At 39.7% G+C, this 23,349-nt stretch overlaps 1 protein-coding gene across 3 annotated transcripts in view; it reads left to right on the top strand.

Moving 5' to 3' along the window:
• The first annotated feature begins 1,544 nt into the window (after positions 1-1,544).
• Positions 1,545-23,349, top strand: part of RDX (radixin) — a 52,051-nt gene continuing 30,246 nt past the window's right edge. For 2 of the 3 annotated variants that reach the window (XM_042456806.1, XM_042456805.1), the window contains exons 1-4: positions 1,545-1,731; positions 13,011-13,087; positions 20,803-20,886; positions 22,557-22,652. In XM_042456806.1, coding sequence (XP_042312740.1) covers positions 13,076-13,087; positions 20,803-20,886; positions 22,557-22,652 — 192 coding nt within the window. In that variant the 5' untranslated portion in view covers positions 1,545-1,731; positions 13,011-13,075. Of the gene's footprint in view, positions 1,732-13,010; positions 13,088-20,802; positions 20,887-22,556; positions 22,653-23,349 lie in introns of those variants that run through there. The other variant, XM_042456807.1, reaches the window with a different exon arrangement.

Genomic DNA, 23,349 nt, shown 5'->3' with positions numbered 1-23,349 from the left:
CCCACCGTACATCAATCCTACTAGTAGAAGCATCAGTTTTGCTTCAGCAAAAAACCTTTTTTGTTTCATCCATATCTTAGTGTTTTGTTTTCTATCCCTCCATTGCCAACTCTTTTTCTTTCTTATTGGTCCCTCTTTCCTTCCAACCTAGTATTGTCAGCCTTCCATATCCACAGATTCTGTATCCATGGATTGAACCATCCACAGCTTGAAAATAATTCCAAAATGTTGATCTTGATTTTGCCATTTTATATAAGGGACACCATTTTAGCTTGCCATTATATATAACAGGAGATGAGCATCCACAGATTTTAGTATCCATGGCGGGTCCTAGAACAAACCCAGCAGATACCAAGGGCCCACTGTACTTGATCAGCCCAAAGTAGAGTAGATATCATTTTATGTTGTGTCCCCCATACAGTTTCTCTTCTCTCATCCAACTCTCTTTTTCATCCTGGCTGAGCCTTTTCTTTCTCCTCTCCCTCTCCTCAGTTCCCTATTCTTACCAAGCACCAGGAGTTTCTCTTCTTCCCTAGAGCTGCCACATACTACTGTACAGTGGTACCCCGGGATACGAATGCGCCGCCTTACGAAATTTCCGGGTTACGAAAAAAATCCATAGAAAAAAACTGTTCCGGGTTACGAAGGTTATTTCGGGTTACGAAAAATTTTTTGGTGCTTTTCGGCGCTATTTCGCACGTAATCGCGGCTTTTCCCCATTAGCGCCTATGGCTTTTTCGGCTTACGAAGGATTTCGAGTTACGAACGCGGCGGCGAAACGAATTATTTTCGTAACCCGGGGTACCACTGTACTTCTTCAAACCCAAGCTAATTATCCAATGTTTGGGTCACAAAGGTGCTAACAAGAGTGTCATTGTTTGCTTTAGGAACCAGAGTACACCTGTCCCTCCAAATTTGGCTTTGACTTTTGTGGATTTGATTATTCACGGATTTTACTAGTATGTTCTCTCTAGGAATATCTCGGTCCCTCGGTGCAACTCTAACCAACAGCCTCACCCACCCAAGGACCTAGAGATTCCTAGAGAGGACGCTCCACTAGGCCAGTTCCATGGTCAATGTCTGGCAGATGCTGACCAGTCGCATTTGGGGGCCAATGTCTTTTATGTTGCCTTGGGTCTCTTTTTGGGAGAAAGGCAGGCTAGAAGAAATGAAATGAAATACAGTATCTAATTCGTGACTGCTTTGACTGCCCTGACTCAGTGCTAGGGAATTCTGAGAACTGTAGTTTTGGGAGACATTTAAGCCTTCTCTGTCAGAGAGAGCGCTCTGGTGCCACAATAACCTACAATTCCCATGATTCCATAGTGTTGCACCATGGCAACTGCAGCGGCATCAAACTGGACGACCGTCCTTTCCACCCCGCCATCGCCTCCCGCTCCTTTTTATAGCCGGGGCCCAACCACGTGACCGACCCTTGCCAAAGCTCCTCCCCTCCCTTTGCCCAAACATAACTAAGGGCAGCGGCGGTTTCGTGCGTCGTGGAGCGCCTGCGCCCCTTTCCGTGTCGCGCATGCGCAGTCGAGGAAAACCCACCGGAGGCGCCAACTATTCTCGACAGGGGGGGCGGAAAGAAATAAACCATAACACTCTGGGAAGCGGCCGCCATATTGCGGAGCTGTCAGCGCGTCTCGGAGGAGGAGAAGCGGAGGAGGCCCCGCAGCGCCTCCGGGCGAGGAACCGACGAGGAGCGGGCGCCCCAGCGCTTCCCAGGTAGGAAGGGAGGAAGGAATTACGAGGGAAGGAGCCCAGGCAGAGGATGACTCGCCGCCGCCGCCGCCGCCGCCTCCTCCCACTTTGAGACCGCTTTAGCTGCCCTGGCTGCTCGGTGCTATGGGGATCCTGGGAATTGTAGTTTGTAAACGCCTCACAAAACTACAGTTCCCAGAATTCCCTACCATTGAGCCAGGGCAGCTAGAGCGCTCTCAAACTGGTTTATTTCTGCAGTGTGTTTGGGTCCTCCTTCGCTCTTGCTTTGGGGTTTCGTGGAAGACGGACAGTAATAATAATAATAATAATAATTATATTTTATTATTATATATTATTGTATTACTATTAAATTATTATAATATATATAATTTAATAATTATTATAATTACGTTTTATTATTATATTTTATTATTAAATTATTATTAATTATATATATAATTTAATATTATTGTTATATTTTATTATATTATTATTAAATTATTATTATAATATATATAATTTAATAATTATGATAATATTTTATTTTTATATTTTTATCATATTATTATATTTTTATTATTAAATTATTATTATAATATATATATCATTTAATATTATTATTATTTATTATTATTACTATATATATATATATATATGGTATCCCGCTCTTTCCCCCAAAATTGGGACTCAGAGCAGCTTCACAACATTAAAAAATATATGATTAAAAACATAGAAAAAAAGTACATTAAAAAAAGAAATTAAGTTATTACAATATTAAAACAGATAGTTGTTAAAAGAATAAAACACATTTTAAAAAGATAAATCTGTCATATATTTACATACCATAACAAATATCTGAAATGATACAACAACATGGTGCAGCGGTTTGAGTGCTGGGACTCTGGAGGCCTGGGTTCGAATCCCAGCTCGGCCCTGGGGCCTCCCCACTGACCTTAGGCCAATCACACTCTCTCAGCCTCAGAGAGCATGGTCATGGCAAACCCCCCTCTCTGAAGAAGACATTCGGGGTAGCCGTGTTGGCCATTTGACAAACACAAACAAAACCCCATCAGTGATACCTTTATCGGCTGACCGAAATGCACAATATACTTGTATTGATGGCAATAGATTGAAATATTTAACATGCTCAGGAACAGCAAAATTATAGTACTGAAATATATTGAGAGCAATATGGTCGCCCGGATGACTTGAATGCACACATCAACAACAACAAAGTGGTTTGAGTGTTGGGATGTGACTCTGGAGACCAAGGTTCGATTCTTCACTCATGCCTAAAAGCGCTTTGGGTGAACTTGGATGAGTCACACTTTCTCAGCTTTCAGCCATGGCAAACCCCCTCTGAAGAAAACTTGCCAAGGAAACTGCATGATAGGTTTGCCTTAGGGTCGCCAGGGGATGGAAACAACTTGAAGGTGCACGAAACACAATACACACACTGCATTAGTTCTACATTGTAGATGCACCCTTTTAACCCACTGAGTGACTTTGGGCAAGTCACACTCTCTCCGTCTTCAGAGGGTGGCTATGGCAAACTCTCTTCTCAACAAATCTTGCCAAGAAAACCTCATGCCTTAGGATTACCATAAATTGGAAACGACTTGAAAACACACAACACACCCACTGCGTTATTTCCACAGTGGGTAGACGCACCCCTAGCCAATTGGGTGACTTTGGGCAAGTCACTCTCAGCCACAGGGAAAGGCAATGACAACCCTCCTCTGAACAAATCTTGCCAAGAAAATCCCATGATAGATTCACCGCCTTAGGATTGCCATAAACTAGGAATGACTTGAAAGCACTCAACACACACAGGGCATTACTTCTACAATGTAGATGCACCGCTAACCCACTGAGGCAAGTCTCACACTCTCAGCCTCAGGAAAGATGGCCAGGCCAAACCCCCTTTGAGGAAACTTGCCAAGAAAACCCTGTGATAGGTTTGTCATAGGGTTTCCATAAGTCGGAAAGGCCTTGAAGGCACACAAGAACAGCGAAGGGAGGCAAGAAGCCCCCTCCTTTTTTCTGACAGCTACAGCTTAACTCCTCTCCTCTCTCGCTCCTCCTCACCTCCATCCTGCAGGTATTTCCACGGTGGCTCCTCTTCTTCCTTTCCTTTCCTCTCCTTTCTTCCTCCTCCTTCTCTTCTGCCCCCACTTTCTGAGGTAGGAAGGATTGGGGTCGAGTCCAAGTTGGCAATCGATCGAGGGCTCTCTGTGGCTTTGGCCCCGTGTTTATGTCTCAAATTGATTGGCGTTGGCCTTTTAAATGCTGTGCCATTCAAATGTCAAGGTATATGGTTTTCAGTACAATTTAATTTTTAATGTGTCATGTTTTTAATTTTAAAATTTTAAATGTTTTTCCTTTACATTTTATATTTTAAGCCCCCTGTCATGGGTTTTCTTGGCAGGTTTCCTCTGAGAGGGTTTGCCATGGCCATCCTCCCTGAGGCTAAGGGTGTGAGACTTGCCCCAGGTCCCCCAGTGAGTTAGGGGTGCATCTACATTGTAGAAATAATACTTTGTGTGCTTTCAAGTCATTTCCAATGTATGACAACCCTGAGGCGGTGAACCTTTTGTGGGGTTTGCTTATATTTGCATTTTTAATGTTTTTATGTCTTTTTTGTATGTACTCTTTTAAATTGGTTGGTAGTTGCCTTGAGTCCCTAAATCAGAAGAAAGGTGGGATAATAACAACAACAACAACAGGCCAGGCGTCATCTACTGTTATGCTTCACCCCCCTCACTTTCTCTTCTTTGGATTTCTTGGATGATTAAATTGAGGCTGACATACTTTGGCCATGTAATGAGAAGACATGGATCACTGGAAAAGACAATAATGCTAGGGAAGGTGGAGGGTCAAAGAAGGAGTGGAAGAGCGCATGCCAGTTGGATGGATTCAATCAGGGGGAACATGGGCCTGAGCTTGCAGGAACTAAGCAGAAAAGTGGAAGATAGGGGTTCTTGGAGGTGTCTCTTCCACAGGGTCTCCATGAGTCGAGGTTGACTCAAGGGCAGATAACAACAGCAAACAAATGTGGGCTTAAAAAAAGAAGAAGGAAGGGTCTTAAGGCTGTCAGTGGGTTTATTCAGAAGCCCATTCACCTTGCCCAAGCAGAGTGGGACTTGCCTGTAAATTGAGGCTGGCTGAAGATGATGGGAGCAGTAGTCCACATCTCAAAGGTAGAACACTGGGAAAGATGGTGGTAGCTTTCCAGTACATCTTTTGTCATTGGAAGACAACTTGATAGTTTTTCAGAGATAAATTCCTCCAAGATGAGAAGATGATTCATAGGTGTGTTCCTCACCAGAGGTTCCTAACCTTTTCTATACCCCACACCTCTAGGAGATGTTTGATTAATGTTCACGCCCCCTACAAAGGAAGCACCTTTGAGACTCACTGAAAGAAAGTACTGTAGTGGGTAATATAAACTTCCTTGGACTTGAGCCTACTTCCTTGAGATGTATCTGAGAAAGTAGGCTCAAATCTATGAAAGCTCATGCTACCCACTTTCTTTCAGTAAGTCTCAAAGGTGTTACAAGATCCCTTTGCATACTGATTTTCCAGACTAAAACGGCTATGTATTTGACTCCCGTTTGAAGAGGTAGAAGTCTGATTTCTAGTTTTTTTGAACCACCTGCAATACTTGCAGGTGAACAAATTTAATTTTTTTTTTAAATAAGCCTTTGGCTCTGTTCCTAAAATGCAAATCTAAATTGAGCCATTAGATACTGATTTTCCAGTCTAACTTGGCTGTGTATTTGAATTCTCTGCAGGTGTAGTAAAAGTTTTATGGGTGAAGGGGAAGCAGTGCCAAGTGGGAGAAGGGGGAGGATGGACTACAAAAAGCATCTTCACCACGTGGTTTGTCTACTTGTTGCAAATGGGGACAAGAACACTGTTAACACGTTCTGCGTGTCAGCAGCTGCCAAACGTCTGCCCAGCCCCCTCCATCACATCTCTGGAGCTGGGAAGAGTCCAGAGATGCTGCTGGTAAGGGAGGAAGCAGTAAATGCTTGTGCTTTGGGGTCAAAAATGGCTGTTCAGGCTCCCTATGCTTGCCTTCCTCTGCCCCTTTTTTCTTCTTCTTAATGTTTTGCTGGGTGGAGGCTGACATTTGAATAATACATCAAGGAGGCAGAGGATTTCTGAACTTGCTTCATGGTAGAATAAAAATCAAAAGCAATTGAATTAGAGCTGACTTGCATCCTGATATCCATATTAGTGTACTACATCAGTTGGCTAAGTAAAAGAGCTCTTTGTGGTTGCATGCTTTCATGGGTCCAAAACACATTGCAGAAATAATCCAGTTTGGAACCGCTTTAACTTCCCTGGCTCAATGCGTGGGAATTCTGAGAACTGCAGTTCTGTCAGGCATTGGGCCTTCTCTGTCAAAGAGCTTGGGTGCCACAATAAACTAGAATTCCCAGAATTGTGTAGCCCTAAACCAGGGCAGTTAAAGCGGTCTCAAACTGGATTATTTCTGCAGTGTGTTTTGGACCATGGTCTTCATCCCTTTTCACCAGTTGGGAAGACACAAAAAGGTGGTTAGTGGGCAAAGCAAGGTGGGGAGGAAGTTGCACATACTTTTGTATTCTTTTTGCTGGCCTAATAATTGGTGAGCCAACGGTGTGGTGTAGTGGTTTGAGTGCTGGACTAGGACTCCAGGGGACTGATCCCTACTCAGACATGGTAACCCATTGGGTGACCTTGGGCAAATCATATTCTCTCAGCCCAGAGGGAGGCAATGGCAAAACCCCTCTGAACAAATCTTGCCAAGAAAACCTTGTGATAGGTTCACTTTAGGGTCACCATAAGCCATTCATTCATTCATTCATTCAGAGATTATTATTATTATTATTATTAACCTTTATTTATAAAGCGCTGTAAATTTACAAGTTTTTGCTTGAGAGCAATTTACAAATTGTTAATTAGACAGCTCCATGCCCTCAGTCTTACAATCTAACAAAGGCATGAAACAAATGGCAGGGGGGAAGGTGATCGAGTCCAGAAATTCATCTTTCCCTCTGAGGACATGGCCATGGAAGATGAATGGAGCGAGGACCCTTCTTCTGTTTCTGGGCTAAGCATGATGATGGAGCTCTCAAATGAAAAATAATTTGAAGGCACACAACAACAACAACACTACATGAGCCAAGAATGTTGATTATGGTCAACTTGTCTACCTTTACTTTTTGTATAACATTAAAATAATATATTTGGGTTGATGTTTTTATTTAAAACTTGTACACTTCTGAAAAATGCAATACAACAGAATATTAGCCTTTAGTATGCTTGAACACCCATTGGTTTAATCATGTGTTCATGATAAAAGCATCCAGAATAGACAAAGAATGTCTTTATGTGAAATGGCTCCAAAGATTGGTGCTGTCTATTGTTCAAAACAAATCTAGGTTTTATTGGTGTTTGGCTTAGTGAACACAATTACACGATTGTAAATTATTTGTCACTGCTTTATGCAAATCTCATTATTATTATTATTATTATTATTATTATTATTATTATAAGCTTTATTTATATAGCACTGTAAATTTACACAGCACTGTACATACAATCTTTTAATTAGTCGGTTCCCTGCCCTCAGGGTTACAATCTAAGAAGACATGATACAAAAGGGGAAGGGAGTGGAGGATGCAGCCAGATGCCTTCAGGGAAGGGCTCAGTTCCTTTGGGGAGGCCTGATGGGATTGGCCCACCCCTCTCTCCCTCAGAAGCCAGGATGGAGACAAATGCCTTCTGGGAAGGGCTCAGTTCCCTAGTGATAAGCTTCTCAACAAAGTAATTAAACTAAAAAAGTTAAGACTTGAGAACTTTGGCTGCAGTTTTCCACACAGGCTGCTTAAATCCAGTTGACTTCAGTGGCATTTAAGTAGCCTCTAGACATGCAGCACTGTAGTGTTAGAAACCAGGAACTCTGTAAGAACAACTCTGCAGCTTCAAACCATGGTCCAAAATAAATTACATGTTACATGTGTAAATTTATTTAATATGTTAGAAACAGGAGCATGAATGGAGAAGTGTTCAAAAATTTCTGCAAGCTGTTTTTTCTCTCAAGGCAAAACACACCAACTGCAGTCTGCAGCGTCTCTTCTGGGAAGAAAACAGGGTTTGGGGATTTTTCTTTTTCAAAGACCACAGTAACGAGGGTTCCCTGCCTCCCAAATATTTAAAAACACAAAAACAGGCATATTAATATGCACTTTGTCTACTAACATCCAGTAATTTGGAAAGGGTCCTCTGTCCAACTGTGGCCAGCAAGCTGCTTTTGGGAAGTCTACATGATGAGTATGGAGGCAGTAATCTTTTTATTGCTGTTTTCCCATTTTCAATTGATACTAAGAGTTATAGTGTCTCAAGTTATGGAGAACCTTGTTAGCTCTAATGCTGTTCATAGACTATATTTTTTCTGATCCCTCTTAAATTCTTCAGTATATTCTGTGATAGTGAGTTTCTCACTGCTTTCAAAAGTTACCTGTAGTATTTGTGTGTAAACGTAAAAGGAAGCTCTCTGATCACCTTTTCCATTGTGTTTATCAACCATAGCAAGTACATTAGCAATAGCAAGTATATTTCTGTACCACGTATCAGTGCACTTAAGCACTCCCTAAGCGGTTTACAATGTGTAAGCTAAATGCATATGAAACTATGTATTCCACACAATCATTTTTTAAGACAAAAAGCCTCATAGAATCCTAGAATCGAAAGAGACCAGAAGGACCATCCAGTCTAACCCCTGCCATGCAGGAACTCTCACTCAAAGCATCCCCAACTGCTCAAATGCAGTAGCCAAGCTTTGTCCAGTCTAGGGCATTCCAGATATATTGGATAGTGCAGAAAGGTGGTAGAAGGAAAATCAAATCAGTTGAGTTGTGCTGGAGAAAAGTTCAAGGATACCATGGATGGCCAAAAAGATAAATATGGGTTCTAGAACAGATCAGGCCTGAATCCTCACTGGAAGCCAAAATTTAGGTTGTCATATTTTGGCCACATCATGAGATGAAATGACTCACTAGAAAGGACAATAATGCTAGGAAAAATGGAGGGCTGTAGAAAGAGAGAATGACTACGTACCATGTGGATAGATTCAGGTCCAAAATACACAGTGGAAATAATCTGGTTTGAAACTGCTTTAACTGCCTTGGCTCAGTGCTTGGGAATTCTAGGAACTGTAATTTTGTGAGACATTCAGTATTCTCTATCAGAGAGCTCTGGTGCTACAATAAACTACAATTCCCAGGATTCCTTAACATTGAGGCAGGACAGTTAATGTGGTCTCAAACTGGATTATTTCTGCTGTGTGTTTTGGACGTTAATGAAGGAGGCACGGTCAAGGAAATGACTGAAAGGCGCACAACAACTTTTCATGACCATTTCAGTTTCAGTCTTTTTTCCTAATAGTATCTATCATGATTTCTTTTTTATTGGCATTTTGCAGTGAATTTATTGATCTGTTCACAAAGTTATTTACAGTCTTTTATTACATTAGAATGTTTTTGGAAAAAAATGATGTGCACAGCCTTCTAAGTATCTGAAAGACTTGTATGGTTATATTGGAGTTTTAACTTAGCTCAGTGTGAAGTTAATACTAAAGAATCTGAAGTCTTTTATTTCTGGTTCAAAGATTTTGATTTGGCATTAGGGATGAATTGCTGTCAATCTAAGTGACATCCTGTCCAACCCCGCTGTCATGCAGGAGTACACAGTCAAAGCATTCCTGAAAGATAGTGATCCAGCCTCTGTTTAAAAACCCATAGAGAAGAAGACGCCACCTCACTCTGAGGGATTGTGTTCCACTGTCAAACAGCTCTTTGTGTATGTCATAGAGTTGTGTTGCTTAATGCTTGTGATGATGGGTAGGTGACTTATTCTGACTATGTGTTTGACCGAACTTGGAAAAATCAATAGCATAACTACACATTTAAACTTCTGAAGTACTGTATACATATTTCAGTTCTTGCTACCTGAAGTTTTTGTGTTACTTCTAAACTTGCAGCTGTCAAGGGAGTACTGCTTCGTAACTTCATTACTAGTAGCAGCTTTATTTGTAATGATGCAGTATTGATTTTATTTTTAAAGACATAATTTGCAAGCTCAAGGTTGACTGTTCTCCTAACATGAGCTGGAATCCTACCTGAAATCATAATAGAAAAATATAGAGAGGCAAATGGCACGTCTCCTTGAAAATGCATTCCAGTGAGATAGCTGTTAGTCTATTGCAGTCTTTTTCAACCTTGTTGCCCTGGAGGAATCCTTGAAATAATTTTCAGGGCTCAGGGAATCCCCTGCATAAAAATTATTATAGTTACATTGTTGTTTTCAATCACAATCTCTCAAGAAACACCAAGCAACCTCTTGTGGAATCCTAAGGTTCTAGTGAAACCCTGGTCTTCTGCATCAAAAGAACATATTGCAGTACCATAATTTAGTTTATGGAGAAAGTTACCATAAATTATGGTTCATTTTGTTTGAGGCCTGAAGTTTTGTTCCTCAGTTTATAAGTGAATGCATCTTTGAGTATGCAAGTCTGAATCCACTGATGTCATTGTGCTTGTTGCACTTGGTGATGGTCCAAGTGCAAGGACTGTTGTGTGAGACTGAAGTTGTGGTTTGTGGTGGTGGTGGCGTAATGAAGTATAACTACAGTAGCAGAAACTTTTACTGTGCTAGCATTGTCCTGGATTTAGGCCAAGGAGAGAAGTTGTGAATAGTAAGGCCAGGTGTAAAAATGTACAGAGCAGTTGCAGAACATTACTTTTGTATCCTTTGGCCATCTGGTTCCACCATTTACATTTTTTTTCATTATCTCTGTGTATTTACCAGCTGAGGATAACACTTCATGCATCTGATGAAGTGATGCATAGTTCATGAAAATTCAATAACTCTTTTAGTCTCCAAGGTACCAGAATACTGTATTTTTTTGATTCAGATAATAAAATTAACTACTCCTTTGAAACTCTTTTTAAAGAAGGTGTGTGTATTTTGGAGTTCTAAACCCACTATCTTAGTTACTGGTAAATCAATTTATGGCCTCTCAAAGTTTCTTAGATATATATATATATATATATATATATATATATATATAATGGAGGTTTTGGATGGTATCCTGCTTTCAGGAAAATTAATCTAGGCTAGGTGAAGCAATCTTCCATAAATTACTGTATTTGCCTTGTGGGTTTGGAGGTCTTAGCAAAACACATTGACACTTGCTAATGTAAACAGAAACTAGAACACTTGAAGTATAAAGCATTCAGTGTTATCTTTTGTATACAATTGGTTCTTGATAAATTCTACTCTGGAAACCTCTCTGAGAAACTAGCTTTTTGTTCTATCTTGTATTTAATACTTAAATAAGTGTGAAATGTGAAGGAATGAGATAGGCAAGGTAGTTAATACTGGGTTTTATTTGTTATTATGATTAAGTGGAAGCAGCCCTGTGAATTTTTAAAGGGAAAAATAAAGTTTATACATGTTAAGAATAATATTATACTTATTGCTGAAGTAATCAGTGTAGATTTCCTGATGTTTAAACTTCCATGGCCTTTGCATTTAACCCAGGGATGGACAATTTTGTGAGCAGAATAGGTTTGTAGTGGTTCCCTCCCTGAACTATACCTACTCCTGTTACGTCACTAAATTTCAGCAAAAAAGTCAACCGTGCAGCAGCAAAAAAAATATACCTTTAAGTACAGTGTTTAGGGAACTTTATCCCTGATCTTAAGTTGTTTAGAATTTGTGAGTCCATAGATATACTTGTAAACAAAGCATATGGATCTGTACATGTTATTCAGATAAAAATGTGGCTTCGTGGGGTTGTCATGCTGTCATTGGAGAGGGCAATTGTCACAGTAACAGACAGAGGCGGCATGTTGCCAGCCTATTATTTAATGTTTATATAGACATTTCTACATTTAAACGAACTTTTAGTATGGTACTGTTTCTTCACTTAATTGACACTGACATCAAAGCAAAAATTTAGGGCCAGATGGTAAGTGACAGACCTAGCATTTCTCCTAAGACACTTAATTTGGAGAGGTACATGTTTCTGAATGTTTTATACTAGTTGAGTCTCTCCTTCATTTGGAATCCCCAAATCTGAAATATTCCAAAAGGCAAAACCTGTTTTATGGGTGGCTGAGATAGTGACAACTTTGCTTTTTGATGGTTCAGTGTAAACAAACTTTGTTTCAGGCACAAAATTATTACAAATACAGGTTGAGTCTCCCTTATCCAGAATCCCAAAACCCAGGATGTTCCAAAAGCCAAAGGGTTTTTTTTGTTGTTTTTTTGTTTTTGCTAAGATTTCTGGAAATTTTACATTTCTATTAATATCTATTAGTATATGTCATTGTTACTGCCATTTACTGATTACTGTAACATAGCTTATGTAGGGTTGCCTTTGAAGAGTACTTGGAAAGTCAATTGGTCTGAAATGCTGTGGCTGGACTGTTGACTGGGTCTGTTTACAGAAACAAATGACTTCCTTGTTATGACAGCTTAACTGTCCAGTGGTGTATTTCCAGGCAAAATTTCAAAGTTCAAACTCCCTATAAACCTCATTACAGCTTAAATCCAGACTATCTGAAGGACTCTATTATCAAATATGAGCCTGCCCTAGCTTTGTGATCTTTCAAAGATATGAGATGTGTTTTCTTGGTGATTGCTCCCTGGTTCTGACAGTCTCTAAAAAGGGTGCCTATGTTGACTTCCTTCTGACTGTCATAGGTTGTTGTGTGCATTCAAGTGATTTTTGACTTATGGTGACCCTGGAGTGGAGTTTCTTGGCAAGATTTGTTCAAGGGAAGTTTGCCTGTGTCTTCTTCTCAGGTTGAGAGAGAGTGTCACTTGCCCAAGGTCACCCATTGGGTATCCATGGTCTCCAGAGTCATAGTCCCATGCTCAAATACTACGTAATGCTGGTAAAGGTGTGTGTGTGTGTGTGTGTGTTGTTGTTGTTGTTGTTGTTTAAATCAGCCAGGCTTTTAGCAGTGATCTGGCTGCTGAGAAAATACTTGCTACTAAAAAGGTATGGTATTTTCTTTAATTATTTTAAATGGGCTTCTTAAATGTATTACATTTTTATAGTTAATTTTGTTTTTATTTTAATTTTGTTCCTTTAATATCATTGCGAACTGCCTTGGATTCCTGCTTCAGGAAAAAGCTGGGCTATAGATCTAATAAATAAATAAATAAAGTATAAATGAGTCAGTTACCTGACAAGTAGAAGGTAAAACAGATGTATTTATGAAAAATTACTGTTTTTACAGAACTGAACAAGATTGAGTCCTGCTGATGATTTAACTGAGCAAGAAGCACAGAAGAGGGGGGGAAAATGCCGAAACCAGTAAGTAGTCCCTTTTGAATCCTTGAAGTACCTTCAGATCATCCTGTGTACTAGTAGTAGAGATAACTAGATCTGGATATCTCTTCTCTAAATAGACTGATAGGTCAATGATATGACACTTCCCAAACAAGATTGCAGTTTCAAACTTCTGAATTGGGAGTTGGGTAGGGCAGTGGTACTCATAACTTTGAAACACCCTTGGAAACCCCTTTAGATCTACATGCGGACATAGCTCCCCCCCCACGTAGTACAGCCTGCCCTCCCCAACCATGGGCTTGCCATCTGCGGATTTAAGCATCCCTGGGCTGCAAGCCCCATTGCCCTTAATGGCTGTGGATGCATGTGGCCATGGCAGAGCAGCCGCATACACATGATGCCTTTCAAAATCCGCAGGATTTAAGATCCAGCTGTTCTTTTCATCTGCTGGGGGGGGGGGAATGGAAAGTCTGTGGGTAGTAAGGGCCAACTGTATACCAATAAAAATATTTTGTTTATTTAGGTGTGTATTTTCATTCGCACATTCATGTACATTCATATTTTAGTATTTTTTAATGAAATAAGGTCATTTAAATAAATTCAATATTTAATTCAATGCAAGTTTAAATTTTACACACAAAAAAGTTTGGGAAGAGGGGGAGGAAGAGGGATCAGGGCCTACTGGTCTCACGCTCCCATTGAGCATCTCTCACTCTGGGGTCCAGCCCCATAGTTTGAGAACCACTAAGGTAGGGCATGAAGTACTGTTTTCTTGAAGACAGAAACACAGAAACCTAATGGTGATAAACGAAGCATATTGAGTGGTTAGGCTAGTCTAGTGACCCAGGTCTTTGCATGGAACTACATCATCTTTTACTTTGTTTAGCCTGCATTGATAGTACTTGGACACTGATTGCACACTGGTGAGGAATGCATTATTCAGTGCTGCAGCTGAGAAGTACATTATTCAGTGCTGTTACTAAATGGCAAAAAAGATATGTATAAGTAAGGGGAGCAGCCTCTGGCTGCTCCAGCCTCACTTGGCCCTGGTCATCTTGGGACTGCAATAACCAGACAGCGTGGTCCTGAAGCTGGCCGCTGCTGTGGTTCTCAACAGGCCACCGGCAGGAAGTGGCTTTTTGCCGCTCTTTTTCTGCCTGGCTTCCATCTGTCTTAGAAGGCCGCGGAACAGATTCCGGCTGATCTGGGGGCATGTGTCATGTGTGTGCCATACCCCTGAAGTGACAGGAAGCTGCACTTTTTGGCCTGTGTATTTTGGGCCAAAATAGCCTGTGGCCTGCCTCTCCCTTGAACTCATCAAATGATTTTATCCTTTGAGTCTTTCCGTCTTACTAACATTATAGGAAGGGACTGGGTTGTAGGCAGAGACACAAATGAACTTCAAGAACTGGCACTAACTCCCAAGGCATAGGGTAGAGGGAAGGTGTTATTTAGCAGCTTTATTCCAAAGAAATAGTGAGAGAGGAAACATGACTTAGGCCCGTTATAAATGGGTCAAAAGTACGTGCCGCGCACGTACTAGGGTTAGAAAGGGGTGTCCTTTCTGGACGCCCCTAAGCCTAGTACGCGCTCGGCGCATACAAAATGGCGACACCTGTTTTACATGGGCGCTGCCATTTTGACGCTGCGGATGCCTAGCGTCCGCACGTAGCGGCATGGTAATGACGTCGCAAGTGTGCCATTGGCGCTTTGCAATGTCTTTACCGCACTGCAAAAAGAAGGCTGAGGCTTCCCGATGGCGGAAACGGAGATGCCGGCAAACTGCCCTTTTTGGGCGGTCTGTAAAGTGCCTTAGAATATTACTTTTCCTCATCCTTCTGGTACTCATTCAGATGGTGGAGATGATGTGGGATGTCTCCACATCAGGGGACAGATACATCACCTACTGAGAAAAAGAACTGGAAGTATGAAACTGGAATATGTAGCCATGCTACTGCTTGTATGAAGTTTCAGAAGTAGTCATAGGGAAAGCAGCCAAGCAGTTTTTTTTTAAAGAAGTAGATGAAGACATTGTTAATATATTTGTCAGGACTATTGTTAACTTTTCCATCTTAGCATGGTGAGAACCATAGAATTATCTAATAAATAAATATGAAGATAGCTGTGTGGTAAGTGTATGTTTTGCATAATTTTCTAATTCAAGTTCTCAATTTTTGATCCTACACATGTTTTGCACTACAACTCCCAGAAGGCCTAGTCATGTTCTGTAACTCTCAATGAAAAACTGGTATTCTGTCACTGCTGTACTTCTTCGGAGTGCTCACCCCTGCATTGTCTCCCATGATGCATTTTTGTTACTCTGCTGGTTCCATGCCCATGTGGCTTAAAAAAGCATATACTGTACCATGCTTATGGCCTTGAATCACCCTGTCTGACTACTGCAGTTTCATTTTCTATATATTTAAAAGACAGCTGAACAATATTATTGTCTCGCTGTATAAAGATACATTTGTTCTCCCTGTAGAAATAAAGAACTCTTGCTGTCAGAGAGAGGACAGGCTTGTTTTGTTTTTTCTTATTTAAGTGCATATCCAAAAATAATGAGATAGTCTGAGGACACAAAATAGAGTACTAACCCTATTTAGAGAAAAGCATGTATTCAACATGATGAACTGCAACAAGATCTATGAATGCAGATTCTTGGTTCCAATAAAACTTGTAGTTAAGAGCAACAGTACTAAGAATGCCAGAGGGCAATGGCATCTTCAACTTCCATGAGTCTGATGTGCGGGGCAGCTACAGTATATACACGGAGCACGTTTTACAGTGCTGGCATCAAATTTACAGTATTTTTCTGCTTTGTCCTTTATTTATCATTTTACCTAGCCTTTTACTAGCATTTTTAGTGCTTAGCCTATCACCTTCAGTATAGTTTTACTTCTTCATTGTTATCACCACCATAGCTTGTAATATATTTTTCGAAATATTAAGGATTCAGTTCTTCCACATACTGATTACCATTATACTCAGAAATATTTTTAGCTGGCAGAGTTCAGTCTGCTGGTTTCAAACATATAGTATTTTAACTTCTATTCCTTGTTCTTTGTTTTCATTTCCCTGAGACAAAGGCTTGGATGATTAGATAAACTAAAGAAGTTCAGAGAGGGAAATTATCCCCTTCCTGACCATCTGCACTCCAAGAAAGCCCCTCTAGAACAATGTGGGATGGATCAAGTGAATCTGCTGGGGAAAGGAGGATTGCTCCAAACTGGGCAGACTTTCCTGAATTTGGGGCAGTTCCTTGCCTCTCATTGGATGCTACATTTTGTAACAGAGCTCTCCCCCCCCCACCCCGCCGGCTTTGGGCAGCACAGTTGGGCATGAGTGGAAGAGGGGAACTGACTCTTTTTTGGGGCGGGGATTTAGATAGTTTAGGATTCTTGCTACTGAATCTTCTGTACCAGTACAGACATCAAGGCACCAGGGTAAGCACTGATGAAGAGCCAGACCCAGCAATCAATGATGTTTGTAGCAATCTATTCCATTATTCATAAGCAAATTATATAAAATGTTCTCTTAATTATATTTTGGAGATTTTCAGGCTGTTGCTCAAATGGCATACTTTAACAGTATTCTCAGAACCACAGGAATACTAACAACTAAGTCAGTTGAATTTAGGAACAGGCATCTGAATTCAACAAAACTGTAGTCAAAAACAGCTGCAACACAGTGGGTCCAGTATCTTTCTGCATGGAATTTGCCTCTGCCCAATTTGGGACATCCCCCTTTACTGAGGACCACACCTCATCCACTCCACAAGGCTCCCTAATTCTTTGTAGCATTTTCAGTGGGAGGATGTCAGAAGGAGGGGATGAGGAAGTCTAGCCTAGTTGCATGCACCTAAATCAGAGTCCAGTCCTGTATTTTGCACAGTTCATTGATATCAATCAGACCAGATAAGAATTGCCCTTTTGTTAGGCCTCTCATCTAAACTTTGGAGAACATAGTTGTTTAGAAAAGTACATGCATATATATTTGCTATAAAAGGAATGAAAATTATGGCCCATGGTTGAATGTGCTAGATCTAGTAGTTCTAGTTAAAAGAGAAAACCATTGGCAAATATAAGGGGTGGAAATATTTACTTAATCAAATTGACTAGATGCTCATGGATTTCTACTGTTTTCAGTGTAATACTGTAGAAACAAAAGCTAACAATGGAACAGCTGAGATTCTTGTTCAGTTCTGGTTCTTTCTGCATCCTTTTTGTGATACATTCTAGACTAGTCATCACATGTGTATAGTTTGGTTATAAATCCAGGCTGGTGCAGACTCCTTTAATGAAAAACAGATCTCCTAATTGTAGTTGAATAGACACGGTGTCATAATTAGCAAACACTGCAGTATTGATGTTCTACAAAATAAACTTTCTGATTGCATGCTTAATCTCTGCCAACTTAAATTTCTTATTCAGATCAAGTCTGAAGCTTATTTGCCTCCAGTAATGAGATCTGCTGTTTTAATATGGCATTTCGTGGTTGCATTTTAGAGCTGTTGCATGCAAATCTAAAGCAGTATGACTAAAATCCAAAGGAGTTCAGTTGTACAGCAGGCATCTAAATCTTTCCCTGGGCAAAATGGGGAGGAGGGTCAGCTGAACACAGCCTGACAAGCAGAATTTTCAATTTGAGAATTTAAAGAGCAGTCTCTAATATACCATGAGTGTTGCATTTGGGGGAAACAAGGGAGGCTTTCAAATCTTAGGTCCCTTAGGACTTATATGGATGGGCACTATAAGACCAGCAGGCTATATATCTAATTCCTGTGGTCTGGTTAGAACCATGCAAAGTGTTTGCATCTTTCATTGCTGTGTGTAATTCTGGCAGGAAGGGGGTTAGCCTTCTATGCTTATACAAGATCTTTTTTTCTATAATTATTTAAGCCACCTGGAGTCCCTGTTGTGGGGGAAAGGCAAGGTAACCATAATAATGATGGAAACATGTGTTTCCAATAGATAATAGTTGAAACAGATCATGTAGATACAAAATCATACGTGTTTCCAGCAGAATGGCTAGAGAAGGAGGGATCTTACTATATTTACAAGTGGGGCAGAACTTTGATACTTCATGTAGAGCACTGGTAATATGAGGCCATATATTTGACTTCTGCTTTTATAAAGCAAGCCTTCATTCCCAACAAACTCTGAGGCAAGTAAAATCTTGTTGATTATGGCTAATTTGGACTCTACCACTAGCCATGAGGTGTAATATTTGAATCCTGCTGAGAAGAGCAATATTTTCCCATCTCATTCTTACTAGGCTTTCTCATTTACTGGTCTGGGTTCACTTGGTATTCTAACAAAAAATAATGAAACTGTACATAGATTTTGTGTTTGTCTATTCTTATAGGGAGGAGACATCCTTTTTCAGTGTATTCATAAGACATAAAACATGATACTTTTTAGTGCCATCTCCACTTTATGGTTTAAAATTACATGCAACTTTTCTCAGAGGAAAAGCAGAGCTGTTGTTTGAAGATGAGAGTGCTAAGTACAAAATCTTGTCTCCAGTGCATGTAGGAGCACAAGGGCTAGAACAGCAAGTAGAATTGGTCGAAGCTAATGCAGCAGTAAATGTAAAATCTATTTTATATGCTGCCTTTATTTTACAAGCATTCTGATGATGAAATTAGGCCATTGTTTAAACTAGCTTACATCATATCTGAAGTAGCATAACCGTATTAAGGTAGATCTTGAACAGAAGACATTTCTGTGTGGCAAAAGACCTCCTAACTCTTAAGGTTGCTAGAAGATACATACAGGGCTGTTGATTTTCTTTTCAAAACTGTTTTTTTAGTTAGAAGGTACAAGATTAATGGAAGCTATATTTTTATAGCCTGTAAGGAAGAGAGACTCTCTCTCTCTCTCTCTCTCTTCTGTATAAGCTCTCAGAAGAATAATGTGCTTTTTCAGAGGTTTATAGTTCTGCTTTGGTTTTTGAAGATTTTCAGGCAACATTAGGACACAAAATTGGAGAAATGGAAGCACTTGGTGAATTTGACTGAAAGGAGTTTTGCAATTTGGGTGCCACCACAGAGAAAGTGTGTGTGCGTGTGCGTGCGTGTGTGCCTTTTTAAATGATACTTTCTTTTGAACTTCAGATGGCAGAGGCACCTGTGTTGAAAGCTCTGTAACAAATGGGCACGATCAGTCATATTCCACAATATAGCAATAAATACTATGGATCCTATCCATTTAGGGCTTTAAAGAATGAGGTGTAAAACACACTGCAGAAATACCGTCGCCCCTCTGTTTTTGTGGGGGATCTGTTCTGCCCCCTCCCCCCCCGCAAAAATAAAAAATTGCCAATATTCATGGCCCATTGCTTGAATGGCAGTCCGTATTCCGGGGCATGTGTCCCATTTTGTCCCCCTCCATTTGCTGCCCGTGAACGGGTGAGGGACGTGGATTCCAAGTCCACGAAAACAGGGGCGACTGTAATCCAGTTTGAGAGTGCTTTAACCGCCCTGCCTCAATGCTAGGGAATTCTGGGAACTGTAGTTTTATGAAACATTTAGCCTTCTCTGTCCGAGAGTTCTGGTGCCACAATAAACTACAATTATCCATAATTGTGGCACAGAACACCTTGGTAACCAGATCTACTGTTATACAATTGAATGCTTGTTCCTTGGTGAAAACATAAGCAATCCCTCTGAAGAATCCTGACAATCCAAATAGAGCTTAAGGGTAACCTGCATTGTAGCACATTTTGCTGTTATAGTCGATCCTCCATATCCATGGATTCTGCTTCCATGGATTCAACCATCCATTGCTTGAAAATAGTTTTTTTTAAATCCCCCAAAACAAACCATTTTGCTATTTCGTATAAGAGACATCATTTTACTGCATCATTTTATATAATGAGACTTGAGCATTCATGCATTTTGGTATCCACGGAGGGCTCTGGAACCAAGCCTCAGTGAATTGAAAGGTCCCACTGCATTCACTTGGCTAAAAAAACAATCATAGTTTCTTCTCTATGGATATTATGCAGTTGTTTCATTTTATTTGGTTTAATATAACAAAAAGTGTGTGGGGGGGGGAGTGCATTTAAATTTTCAATGTTTAGGTGACCACTGGGTAGAAATGTGATCAGCCAAAGAGTCTATGTGTGTTTTTATATAAAAATGTTGCAAGAATAGTGTGTATATACTGTACTTATCAAAAGAAAAATAATATAGAAAGAAATTAAGATCGAACACTGTGGCTTAACTGCTGCGAAAGCAGAATTTGCTAGAGTTTTTGGATTTCTACCGTCTACTAAATTGAGAAATACTTGTAATTTCTTAGTTTACTAAAGAGGTTTGTTATTTGTATTTTTAAAATTAACCCACTATAATATGTTGTGGGTAGTTCTTCTACTGACTCATCCACTCAAAAACAATGGCATATGTTTGAGGCACCTTCTTGTATCACAAAGGGTATTAATTACAAATACAAAAGACTTGAGGCGTTCCTTAGAGAGATCTTGGATAGATCAATTAAATAAGTTTCCAGATGGTGGTGACATTTAATCATTGTATACAAGGTTGCAATTTAGTTGCCAGCAAATATAAATCTTTGTGCAAAAAGAGACTTCAGTTCTACCAGTTTTAATTAGATTACTTTCCTTTTAGTTACAGGGAATGTAAGAAAAGCAGTGCCATTAGCTATAGCTTGTTATTTCATTCTGCATGAAGAAAAAAGATCAATTTTTACATTTTATATTTTTGTTTTGTGCAGATTAATGTGAGGGTTACCACGATGGATGCAGAGTTGGAATTTGCCATCCAGCCCAACACTACAGGAAAACAACTTTTTGATCAGGTAACTTCTTTTTACTGTGGCCTAATTCAGATATAACAGCAAACCATGGTTAGGAGGAAAAACAAATACAGACATGTATGGTTTCCTCTTTAAGCAGCAACAAACTGCAATTTTACATTTTAACCATTAGTTTAACATTTTTTACAGCATAGTATGGCTTTTGAAAACTAATCTGCAATAGATCCTGGTTTGTGAAAAGGCTATTTTGCCCAGTATAAACAAAATGTAAAACTGTTATTTATTGTATTATGTATCATTTTAATGATGTAATCCTGCCTCGATCCATGGGAGAGGCAGAAATATAAATAAACTTTATTATTATTATTATTATTATTATTATTATTATTTATTGCAAATTGAGACCAGAACTTTCCTATCTCTTTCATTATACATGAAATGTGCGAGAAAGGAGTGTGTGGGCCCAAGGGAGTGTAAGCTTACCTGTTTGTCCTTGTAAAAGCAAACCACAGTTTGTCTTGTTTATATTAATAATGACTCTGTGTGTGTGTGACATGAACCATGGGGATGCACACCTGATGGTGTTTAGATTTGTCAAATGGGTTAATTGTATTGAGGTGACAGTAACTACATAGCAGACATTGTTAATCATCATGGACAAAGCCATGTCACATCTGACATACTCATTTTTCCAGAGGGCTTTTAGGAATTTCATGTGGATCAGGGGCACAGTGAGGAAAACATACCAGGCACTTGGGCACTACTGCCATCATACTGACTAGGAATGTATACGTGTGTGTGTCACTTTTGTATGTTTTCAGTTGCAAATCCATTCTGTCCCAGTTTTGGTTGTGTTTGAAAGTAAAGCTCACAAAAAATGTTTAAATAATATGTATTTTCCAAAAATATGAAGGCTTTGAAATGAGAATTGATTTGTCAGAATCATATAGTGTAAAGGTTAACTAGATACCAGCCCAGAAAGTGCAGACTAGCTTGGTTAGCCCAACAAAAACTTCCACTTCTGATATCCATTAACATCAAAAGAAAATTAAACAAATTTATGGAGAGCAGGCTGTTAATAGCTAATAGTGGCTAGTAGTTATGATAGTTATACATTGCATCTGGGATCAGAGGTATTACAATTCTGAATACGAGTTTCTTGGAAAAGAAAAGGGAGGAGAACTATTGCCCTTCTGCTGCACATGAAAAGGCCTTCAGGGGGAGCCCTTCTCCTGATTTCACAACCCTGACAGACATTTAGTGGGAATGAGAGAGGGGGTCTTCTGCATGGCTGCTCCCAGAATCTGGCACTCTTTGCTTACAGAGGCTAGGTTGTCTACTACTATGCTTTTAGTGTGCTGTACTACTTTTATTCTTTGCTTTTAAATGAATTTTATTCTGTTGACAGTTTAATGCTGTTCTGTATGTTTTTAGCCACCTGTGTTTTTAATTTGTAATTCTCTCTATTTGGAAGCTTCCTTGAGCCCCAGCTTTGGGGAAAAGGTGAGATGTAAATAAAGGGATGGATGGATGGATGGTGGATGGATGGACAAACAAACATCTGGTTGATCACTGTGGGAAATGGCATACTGGAATATGTGGGTTTTTCATCTAATCCAGCAGGGTTGCTTTTGTGCTAAAAAGAGGTGGAGAAGAAAAACATTTATTACTTCTGTTACATGATTAATAGTAGTGCATTTCTTCTTTTTAAGGTTGTAAAAACAGTTGGTCTACGGGAAGTCTGGTTTTTTGGACTACAGTATGTGGATAGCAAAGGATATACAACTTGGTTGAAGTTGAATAAAAAGGTAATATATGGTGTGTATTCAGTTCATACATTCTCTGGCTAGCCGAAGGAGCAATCCATAACTACTTGGTTACTCCCTCATCCCATCTGAACAAGGCAGGCGACTCAAGGTTCTCATTCAGTCCATTGATTCCTCTCATTCATCAAAAGTTATTTTTGTGCCTTGCCAGCTGGTCAAGTTTTCTATCTCTGTTCTTCTTTCTTAATATCCTTCTCTAAAATAAAATATAAAATATGGTTAGTGTTTTGGTTATCTGATGTAAAGATTTGATTTTATATGGTATTTCTTTTTTTAATTTCTGAAAATGTACAGTAATTGCAAAATTTAGATTTTACTTTTACTTAGAAGCAGAGACACTGTACCAGGCTAGGCTGGGTGCACAAGTTGTTTGATTCAAGATAATGGTGAAGTTACTTCCATCTTAGTTCCATGTTTTAGTCTTAACAGTTAGATTGGTTTGGAATTTCATCCATACATTTTTCATTTAAGCAATACTTTGTTTTAGAACCGCCATGTCACAAGTCAAGCTAGTTTAGATACAGATATGGGCCCATTTTTGTATTTTAGGTTTTATGGTGACCAGCAGTTGTTGTTTTTAATTTTCTGCACAGTTAAATATATTTCCAGGGTGACTGATCCTGTTTCAATGTTGCTTCCCCCGATTGATATTCTTATAGTTACAGAAAATACATTCAGC

The sequence above is a fragment of the Sceloporus undulatus genome, chromosome 3 (assembly GCF_019175285.1).
Source record: "Sceloporus undulatus isolate JIND9_A2432 ecotype Alabama chromosome 3, SceUnd_v1.1, whole genome shotgun sequence".
Lineage (NCBI taxonomy): Eukaryota > Metazoa > Chordata > Lepidosauria > Squamata > Phrynosomatidae > Sceloporus > Sceloporus undulatus.
Note: the sequence above shows the minus strand (reverse complement) of the source record. Positions and strands in the feature narration are given on the sequence as shown.